General features: G+C 59.7%; 2 protein-coding genes across 17 annotated transcripts; both read right to left on the bottom strand.

The window, feature by feature from the left end:
• Positions 1–1,710: 1,710 nt before the first annotated feature.
• Positions 1,711–5,491, bottom strand: VEGFB (vascular endothelial growth factor B). Of its 2 annotated transcripts, none has more exons than XM_081064550.1 (7): positions 4,860–5,491; positions 4,258–4,300; positions 3,737–3,933; positions 3,481–3,554; positions 3,252–3,287; positions 2,774–3,009; positions 1,711–2,151 (listed from the first exon to the last, which is right to left on the bottom strand). In XM_081064550.1, exons 1-6 carry the CDS (start codon positions 4,917–4,919, stop codon positions 2,796–2,798), a joined length of 624 nt encoding a protein of 207 aa, XP_080920676.1. In that variant the 5' UTR covers positions 4,920–5,491; the 3' UTR covers positions 1,711–2,151; positions 2,774–2,795. The 2 variants fall into 2 exon arrangements, with proteins under 2 accessions (XP_080920676.1, XP_080920677.1); XM_081064551.1 differs by having other exon boundaries at positions 2,774–2,908; positions 4,860–5,063.
• DNAJC4 (DnaJ heat shock protein family (Hsp40) member C4) lies at positions 5,435–8,581 on the bottom strand. 15 transcript variants are annotated; one of them, XM_081064523.1, is made up of 9 exons: positions 8,538–8,573; positions 8,137–8,229; positions 7,989–8,010; positions 7,605–7,722; positions 7,384–7,477; positions 6,775–6,918; positions 6,529–6,693; positions 5,770–5,856; positions 5,435–5,677 (listed from the first exon to the last, which is right to left on the bottom strand). In XM_081064523.1, exons 5-9 carry the CDS (start codon positions 7,455–7,457, stop codon positions 5,569–5,571), a joined length of 579 nt encoding a protein of 192 aa, XP_080920649.1. In that variant the 5' UTR covers positions 7,458–7,477; positions 7,605–7,722; positions 7,989–8,010; positions 8,137–8,229; positions 8,538–8,573; the 3' UTR covers positions 5,435–5,568. The 15 variants fall into 15 exon arrangements, with proteins under 15 accessions (XP_080920649.1, XP_080920651.1, XP_080920650.1 ...); XM_081064525.1 differs by lacking the exon at positions 8,538–8,573 and adding an exon at positions 8,390–8,531 and having other exon boundaries at positions 6,529–6,690; XM_081064524.1 differs by lacking the exons at positions 7,605–7,722; positions 7,989–8,010 and having other exon boundaries at positions 6,529–6,690; positions 8,538–8,581.
• Positions 8,582–8,891: the final 310 nt, after the last annotated feature.

The following is an 8,891-nucleotide window of genomic DNA, read 5'->3' on the forward strand; positions in this document are numbered from 1 at the left end:
GTGAAAGTGACTTCCGAAAGGGCCGAAGGCACTTCCGGTTGAGGTGAAATTAAGGTCAGGCGGGCGCGGAGGGGGTCTTGAGACGCCATTTTATGTCATCCCTAGCGCTCCTGTTTGCCCCCGCTCTCTTCAGGATCCACAACCCTGAGTTGCTATGGAAAGAGCCAGGGCTTCAGAGTGAGACGAGTTTGAATTCAGTGGCTCTGTGACCCAGTGCAAGTTCCTTGGCCTGGTAGGATACGGTGTCCCTGTAACGCTGACCTGGTAACACCACCTTGCAGGGTCTGTAGGATTGCGGCGGGGTGTGCGCCACCGGGCCCTGGCCCACAGCGAGTGCTCCTCCTGTTTCTCTCCCCCAGCATCCAGGCCGCCTTTACTTGCCGCACACAGACCCGGAGTAACACTGATGGTTGGTCTGGCTGGGCCAGGTCCCCAACCAGACTTGGAGGCGCCCCAGCACGCAGCAGGGCCCACGAAACATCTCCGTTGAAGTACTGAACCTGCCCTTGGGAGTGAGCTAAACCTGAGTTGAGTGTTCGGGAGACAGCTGATTTGGTCAAATCCCCAGGTCAAGCAGCCTTTCTGAGACTGTTTCCTCAATGGAAAAAGGAAGATAGTCACAGCACTGACCTCTGAATTGAGGACTGAGCAAGGAGGGGCACATGAATGAAGCATTGCGCATTTCCAGTGGGTCACGTGGAAGATGGTAGCCCTAGGCCCCTAACCCTCATGTCTCACTGATTGGGCTATGGCACTTTCAGTGACAGTACGGCTGTCATGATGTGAAAATAGTAATCACTCAGGAATTCTCTCTTCTGGTTTAACCCCACGTTTGCCTTGGGCCTAGCAAGATCACTACCACATCCTCTACCACTGCAGAGGCTTCCATGAGCTGGGCTGCTTTGGGTTAACCTGTCCCTGAATGTGCTGCCTCGGCAGGACAAAGCCATTGTGTCCAGAGCTGGCATATGGAACACCCCCCTCGCCACTCAGCCCTAGGGGCACTGAGCTTGGGCTGGGTCAGACAAAGGTCAGGAGGATCCCAAGCAGGAGCTGGTGAGGGGCACCCAAGGTACAAGGGGGGTGAACGTGGAGAAGGCTGTGTGGCTGGGGTGAGGGGAGCCTGTCTCCCAAACCAAGCCCACCCAGCCACAGACCTTTGGTTCTTCTCATTGAGGGAGATGGGAGTGGAGACAGGCCAGGTGCATGGCGTTAGAGTTAAGCCACAGGGAGGCAAAGCAGCAAACGCAGAGTGCTACCCAGCAGGGAAGACGGGTTCTTTTCTATTATGTGAAAACACTCAAATTTGCCTGCAGCCCAAGGGCGCAGACCACAGCAATCATCCGTTCCCTCTATGTGCACAGGTGGAAACCTGAGGCTCAGAAAGAGAGGGCAATGACACCCAAAGTCTAGCAGATCTGGGTCCTGGTCTCAAGCTCACCAGCCATAACAGGCCATTACCTTCCAGAAAGAAACCCTTGTGATAAGCAGGAGGACAGCGACTCCCCAGGGCCTGGCATTAACATAAGTGTGAAGAATACTTGATTCTGGCTCTGTCTGACCTGATGTGGGACCTTGGGCCTCATTTCCCTGCATCTGCACAACGAATGGAGTAAGAAGCTCTGGGTCTAGGAAGCAATGTGATGCAGACATTCATGCCTAAATCAGCCAGCCTGGACAATGACAAACAGGGACACAGGCAGGAACAGCTCCTTCCACCTCTTTTATCAGGGTTGGGGGGGGGGGTCACAGTTGTCACACCGAGGCCCAACTCCCATTATTTGCAGAGGATCAGGGTCTTCTTAGTGAGGCGAGGGAGGGGCCAGTCGTAAGAGGCTCACTTGCACAGGCTGGTTAAACAATGAGACAGGACCCCGTTGTCTCCCAAGTTGGTATGCGACCCTTCTTGCTGCCTGCAAGTCTCATCCAACCCTGCCCACCCTGTTGGATGGCAGCCTTGCAGAGACAAGGGATGGCCAGAAAGCCCTGAGAAGCCCAGGTCCTGGAGCAGCTTCCGCCTGGGCTGAAGTCTTGAGGGGCTGGGATGCTCTCACCAGGCTGCCCTCTAGTCCCCCTCTGGGGTGTGGCTTATGAGGCAAGTGGCCCTGCTGAGTCTGAAAAGCAATGTGTCACCTTCGCAGCTTCCGGCACCTAAGGAGGGGAGGAGGAAAGGGGTCTGGTTATGCTGCCACAGCTCAGCACGTGCTCCTCTGGACTCACCCCCTTGTTACCTTCTGTGAACCCCATTCTCTCCTAACACTCCTGGGAAGCCCCAACTGGCCTGGCCCACGTGATACACCCATGGCCTCGCTGTGGAAGGGAGGGGTGGTGAGAAGCCCTTGGACAAGAGTGGATAGGGTTACACTATGTCCCCTAGCCTCTCAGAGCCCACAAGGTAGGACAAATGTCTACCACAGGGGCTTCTCGGAAGGCCCAGAGCTTTGCAATTGGAAAGTTGTCTCTCGTTTCTACTCCAGGCACATGTCACATCCTCCAGGACATCTCTGACCTCGTAAAGACGATGTCAAGTGCCCCGTACCATAGGCCTCAATAGCCTCTGCCAGCGTCATGTGTCCTTGCGTCTGACTTCCGCATTCGATAGAATGTGTGCCTTGTTTATGCCGATCCCAGTGCCCGCAGACACTTGGTAAATATTTGTTCAACACATTCAACAGTTTCCCCTACCCTGGCTCTTCTCCCACTGGTAGACTCACCCTGGACGTGCTCCAGGACTTGCTGCCTTCCAAACAACTGCCATCCCACAACTCCTCACCTGCAGGTGTCTGGGTTGAGCTCTAAGCCCCGCCCTTGGCAACGGAGGAAGCTGCGGCGTCGGCAGCGGCAGCGGCAGGTCCTGGGGTCAGGGCGCTGGCGGCGCTGGGTGCAGCGTGGGCAGAGGGGCCTGGGGCTGGAGTGGGATGAGTGATGTCAGCTGGGGAGGGTGCTCCGGGGGAAGAGTCCCAGCCCGGAACAGAGCGGGGCTGGGGACGGTGGTGGGGAGTGGCAGCCCTAGGAGGAGAAGCAACATGTCTGGGGCGGGAAGCAAGTCTTCCCAGGAAGGAGGTGAGGTCAGGTCAGAGCATACAGACTGGAGAGCAAAGGAAAAAGGCAGAGGGGGGCACAACTGGGAGGACAAAGGGGAGGGGACCACACCTGACACACTCATACAGCCCCCAAGCCACCCACAGGTTACATCCTGGGCTCTGGGCCTGGTCTCCAACCCCACCTCCGCAGGAGGCCAAGAGACTCACCTGTCCGGCTTCACAGCACTCTCTTTTTTTTTTGGTCTGGAAAGTAAGAGATCGACAGAGACAAAGAGGAGCAGGATCAGGAAAGCCCAGCATCCTACTCTGTTGCCCCACATCCCAGGCCTACTCTGGCTCCACCCTCAAAATCCTGGTCCCCACTACGGTGTCCCCCCACGCCCAGCACCCCTGAAGCCTGGTCTCTGCGAGCTCAGACGTGGGGCCTGGCTGGCACCTGCATTCACACTGGCTGTGTTCTTCCAGGGACATTTCCCCCAGCTGACTGCTCGGGTACCGGATCATAAGGATCTGCGCTCGGAAGAATGGAGAGAGACAATGAGAGAGAGAGAGAGGGGAAGAGAAGGTGACACTCCATGGGCTGGAGGGAGGACAGCTTGCCCACCAGCCAGGGCCCTGGCCATCACCCCCTCAGTCCCCAGAGCGCCAGCATCCGTCCACCCCAGCCAGGCATGCACGACTTGCCCCAGTACCTGCATTCGGACTTGGTGCTGCCCAGTAGGCACGCACTCCAGGCCGTCGTCAGGGCAGCAGCCACCGCAGCGCTGCACAGTCACACAACTGGGCACCAGTTGCTTGGCCACGGTGCCCATGAGCTCCACAGTCAGGGGCACCACCACTTCTCGCGGCTGGCAGGTGGCACGAGCATACACATCTATCCATGACACCACTGGGGACACATGTATAAGGGTTAAGTCCCCACTGGGTGTCCTGCAGCTGTTCCCTGGCTCCCCTACCCCTGTGCCCAGCAGCTGTTTTCCCTAGTTCCTGTATCACAGCCACCCTCCACTAGCCCCACCTTCTGCCCTCCCACCCTGCCTTCCCCTACCCCGTTAATCCAGAACCCAGGAACCCCACTGCCTCAATTTCCACTTCTGTGAAATGGGCAGATTATTAAGAGTTTGCATCTTACAGAGCAGTTGTGGTTACACAAGATGATGGACACACAACAAACCTTCTCAGTGCTGGCTAGAGAAGTTATTGTTACTATTACCTTTCTTCTGGTGGCCAGGGACATCAGGCTGGGAGACAGGAACCTGTAGGAGAGAAGAGAGCTGGACCCAAGGTGCACTCTAGTTAGGCCTAGCCCTGTCACTATTCCCAAGGCTGTCTACCCTTGCAGTCAGAAGGTTTCAACTCCTCTCTTGACATTTTTCCAGATTGCTCTATTTCTGGGTCCATTCTAGCTTTACCTGTCCTCTCCTGGCCACCGGGGACCTGCCCCGGCCACGACCCTCCAGCTGCACTCTGTTGGCGGCATGGAATCTCTAAGCCTGGGGACCAGGCTTGTTCCAGTGGCCACAGGTCAGAAGGGGGCACAGTGGGAGCCCAACTAGGTCCTTCGGGCACTCAGGAGGCTCCGCCCCTGGCTGCGCCCAGGGGATGGGGTGGGGCGGGGGAGTGGCCCCGGGCCTGGGTTGGCGGGCCAGTGGGGAGGGACATCTCCCGGGGGATGCCCTGGTCGGACTCCTGCAACACCACCGTCCGCGGTCCGACCCGCAGATCCCCTCCGCGGAGGCCTCTCAGCGCCTCCCCACTTCCGCCAACCTTGAGAGAGGGCATGGCAGGCGGGCGGGATGTTGGGGACGCACGTACCTGGGCGGGGGCCAGCTGCAGGAGCGCGGCGAGCAGCAGGCGGCGGAGCAGGGGGCTCATGGTGCCCGCGGGGGCCGCGCGCCGGGGGCGCCCGCATCGCCCTAGCCCGGCGGCGCCGGAGGCGGTGGCAGCCAGAGCCCCATGGCGCGGGCCCGGGCGCGGCGGTCGGGGGCCGGGCGCGGGGGGCGGCTTCTCCGCGGCCCCCTCCCGAGCCCTGGGCGCAGGCAGCGCAGCGCAGCGGCGGCGGCCGGAGGAGCCGGGCGGCCCGTGGCGGCGGCGAGCGGCGGGCGGTGGAGGCAGCGGGGACGGCGGGGGCGGCAGGGGGCCGGGCCCGGGCTGGCGGGCGGGCGGCTCATGTGACCCAGACACGCGCTCCCCACCGGGCCGTGGGGCAGAGGCGGGGCGGGGGCCGGGGGGGGGGGCTAGGCCGCCGGCGGGCCCGCCCCCTCCACACACCCCCCTCCCTCCGCAGCAGGGGAAAGGGGACGCACCGCCCAGGGGGCCGGGCTCCTGGGTCGCTGCCGCCAGAACCCGGAGGGCGGGACGTTGTCCCACGGCGAGGCCGGGGGTTGGGGGAGAGCGGGGCAGGGGAGTGCTGGGACTGAAGGAGGGAGGCGGACACGAGCGCAGAGAACCACTTTATTGCATGCATTTTGGGGAGTGGAGAGTCCCGGGAGGAAACACAGCAGGCCCCATCCAGGTGAGCTGCTCACGGGCTGGTGCCTGGGGGCACTATCCCTGGGCCTGGGGGAGGCCTGGGTGGTGGCTGCAGCTGCTGCCTCTGCTGTTGCTCCTGCTGGAGCCTGGCTCTGTTGGCCCTGCAGGAGAGAGCACCGGGGTGGCTGGGACAGGGATCCTGGAGGGTGGTGCTGGGACAGTGCAGAGAGGGCAGGGTAGAGCAGGGACAGACCTGGCCCGGGCCCGTGTGTCATTGTAGATGGCTGTGATGATCCGATCCTTTTCATCCATGAAGCTACGGTGCATCTGCTCCAGCTTCCTGCATGGGGGTTACAGTTAACCCTGGGTCCCCCAAACCCTGCTGTCCCCCAAGTCTCACCCCCTGCACCCTACTCTAGGGTCTCACAGCTTTACATCTGCAAGGACCTCAGCCTAACTGCCTGTGCTAGGCGGGGAGAGGGACACATAGAGGCCAGGCTTGTCCAGGGTCCAATGGCGACCCAAATCCCCAGCTGTGCAGCACTGAACATCAGGATGGTCCTCGCAAAGGGTTGTATGTACAGCTCCATCACGGAACGAGGCAGGCTGCTAGCAGTGGGCATTGCACTGCCTTGAAGTATCTTTGCTGCAGAACCTCTGTTATGACATGCATGAGAGAGGGGCGGGGTGACAGTTGGCTGCCAAGTGAAAACAGTTGCTGGTGAGGCCTTGTTAAAATGCATTTCTTTCTTTTGCATGATTTTGGTTGGCTCTGCCACTCCATGGCAGCCAGCACCAAAGATTTACTTTCAAATTATTTTAAAAAAACCCTGAAAACGACATTAGCCCTTAGTGCAGGGCTGTCTTTGCTAAGTGAGCAAATGCTCTGGAGATGTGTTTCTTGCAATTCTTAGCTGAAGAGACACAAGTGCAGGCGACAGGGGTGGTGGGATGGCTGGCTGACCACACTGGGCTTTACCCCCCTGCCCCTCTCCCCCCAGCAGGGATGCACCTGAAGGCAGCATAGTGCAGGCCCATGCCTGCCAGCATGATCAGGAGGCAGTACCCCATCACCCGCTGGTTGTGTCTGTGCTGCTGCTGCCTCGATTCTGGTCTCTGAGGCCTCACGCGATGAAACTGGGCCCAGTATTGTGCATTGGGGGCTGTCCAGGAGCTGCTGGGAGGGAGAAGGGACAGTGTGGGGATGAGGCTCCCTAAAAGACTTGGTGGGGGGCAAGCTAGCAGCAAGGTACAGTACCTGTGTGTTTGATGAGCAGACCTGGGATGGGCTGTGGTTCCTGGAGACTTTGGGGGAGTTGCCCAGCGGAGCTGGTGGTCATAGTTGCGGCGACTCTGCTCCCGGCTAAGCACTTGATACGCTTCACTCAGCTCCACAAAGCGGCTGTGCAGGGCCGGGTTCCCAGGGTCCCGGTCAGGGTGCAGCTGGGGTGGGGCAGGACTCCCCTCATCTCCTTTCCCATGTCTCTTCCCAGGACCCATCTTGATAATGTCCACCCACAAGGGCTCAAATCACTCCCAGAGGCGCTGTCTGAGCAGCGACCCTCACCCTCGGGCCAGCCACCCCTCCGAAGAAGTGGCTGCTTGGTTCTCACTGTTTGCGCTGGTCCATGCTTTCTCAAGAGGAAACAGGTCAAGAGAACCAAGCCCAGCCCATCAGACAGCACACCCCTGGCTTTCCTCTGGCCAGGCCACACATCTGCTCTTGGGGTCCTCCCCCTCCATATGCGTGCTGACGGAATGTGGCACCAGCTAGAGTGAACCACTCAGCTCCATTCCTGGGAATTTGGAGTGCATCCCATCTGGCTCAGACTTCCCCTCCCACTTCCCTTCCTAGGACCACTGGTACCTCTTTGGACTTGGAGAAGAAAGCTCGTTTAATCTGTTCAGGGCTGGCGCCAGGGTGCACGCCCAACAGTTCATAGTAGTTACTGGGGCCAGACCTGTGGAGAGAGGCTGGAACTTGCAGGGACTAAGGAAACAGAGGCTACCCCTTCCCTACCCTTCCTAGCCCCCCTGGGCTACACCCTTCAACTCAGCAACCAGTAGTGAGGGAACTGAGGCCGGTACCAAGGGAGATCTATCTCCAAATCATCCCTCCTTTCGGAGTGTTTTGGGAATGGTGCAGATCAGAACATCTCAAAGTGTAGTCCTCATCAGACTCCTTGTGTCAGAAACACCTAAAAAGCTTGTTTAAAAAAACAGATTCCTGAGTCCCACCTCAGAGCTGCAGCTCAGAAGCTCCAGAGCCGGGCCCAGGAATCTGCATTTTTGTAAGGACCACTCCACCCCGTGGGTTATGCACAGTGATGTTGGACAACCACAGGAGTTGTGGAAAACGCACTGGGTTTGGCTGGGGCTCAAACTCCAGGTTTGCCACTTAACTCACTGTATAACCTTGGTGGTTGTCCCTTCATCTCTGATCCTGTGCTCAGCAGTGAAGGTGAAGTTTACCTGAGACAAGCCTGTAAGGCACCTGACACAGAATAGAGAGATCACAACTAACCTCAGTACCTAGGGCAGGGCCTAGAGCCGAGCAGGCCCTCAACAAAAACCCGCTGAACTACGGGGCCGACACCGGGCCCCCAAAGACCGCACTCACCGCTGCCGGGTGGCCTCTGCGAAGAGCCGGGTGGGAGGGCTGCGGGGCCACAGCCGGCATAGGCGCAGGGGCAGCATGGCGGCAGGCGGGCAGCTGGTGAAAGGCCACAAAGAATGCATTGGGACCAAACTTCAAGCACTCCGGGGGCAGAGCGAAGGGGCCATTTACTTGCGAAGGAAAATCGCAGCAGGCCCAGGGGACCGAGGGGCAGGTGGGGCCTCCTTGCTCAAGACCAGACCCCAGTGTCTCGGACCTGTCCTACCCCTGACCCAGGCCTTCTTCACACTGGCGTCTGTGTCTGGACACCCAGGCCCCGGCCCGGAGACCCCCTGCCCCACTCTGGGAGCTAGGGTGGCGGGCAAAGGAGGAGCCACGCCAAGCCCCGCCCCCGCTGCACTCACGGACTCCGCGGTTGCCACCATTTCCTACGCCGATTCAGGCCCACCCGCACAATCTTATTGGCTTAGAAATCAGGCCACGCCCACCTAGCCGGAAAGTGCGATGAAGGCCCTGCCCGTAGCTCATTGGCTTTTGACGCCTCGGCCCGCCCACTGGGGCCGAGTCTTTTGGTTGCGCTGTAAGGCGCGCGTGTCCACCGGGTAAGCGGGCGGCCCCGATTTCAGTGAGGTTTATGGAGCAGCTGCCGTCGCTCTGTCCCGCGAACATGGCTGTTAGTTACACCGCTGTTGCACCACTTCCGCCCCATAGTCGACCCGGACCCTCACCAGAGCATGGCAAGGAGGCACGCCTCGCAT

Source organism: Rhinolophus hipposideros (assembly GCF_964194185.1).
Source record: "Rhinolophus hipposideros genome assembly, chromosome: 10".
Classification (NCBI taxonomy): Eukaryota; Metazoa; Chordata; class Mammalia; order Chiroptera; family Rhinolophidae; genus Rhinolophus; species Rhinolophus hipposideros.

Excerpts from the sequence above, each read along its gene's own strand:
- DNAJC4 (XM_081064519.1), bottom strand. The coding sequence starts at position 8,558 with ATGGTGGCAACCGCGGAGTCCGTGAGTGCAGCGGGGGCGGGGCTTGGC. Across the intron at positions 6,919-7,383 it reads TCTTCTCCAAGTCCAAAGAG|CCGCTTTGTGGAGCTGAGTG; the intron begins GTACCAGTGGTC and ends GGCCCTGCACAG. Across the intron at positions 5,857-6,528 it reads CTGCACTATGCTGCCTTCAG|GAAGCTGGAGCAGATGCACC; the intron begins GTGCATCCCTGC and ends ACCCCCATGCAG.
- VEGFB (XM_081064550.1), bottom strand. The coding sequence starts at position 4,919 with ATGAGCCCCCTGCTCCGCCGCCTGCTGCTCGCCGCGCTCCTGCAGCTG. Across the intron at positions 4,301-4,859 it reads TGCAGCTGGCCCCCGCCCAG|GTTCCTGTCTCCCAGCCTGA; the intron begins GTACGTGCGTCC and ends TCTCTCCTACAG. Across the intron at positions 3,288-3,480 it reads CACAGCCAGTGTGAATGCAG|ACCAAAAAAAAAAGAGAGTG; the intron begins GTGCCAGCCAGG and ends CTTACTTTCCAG.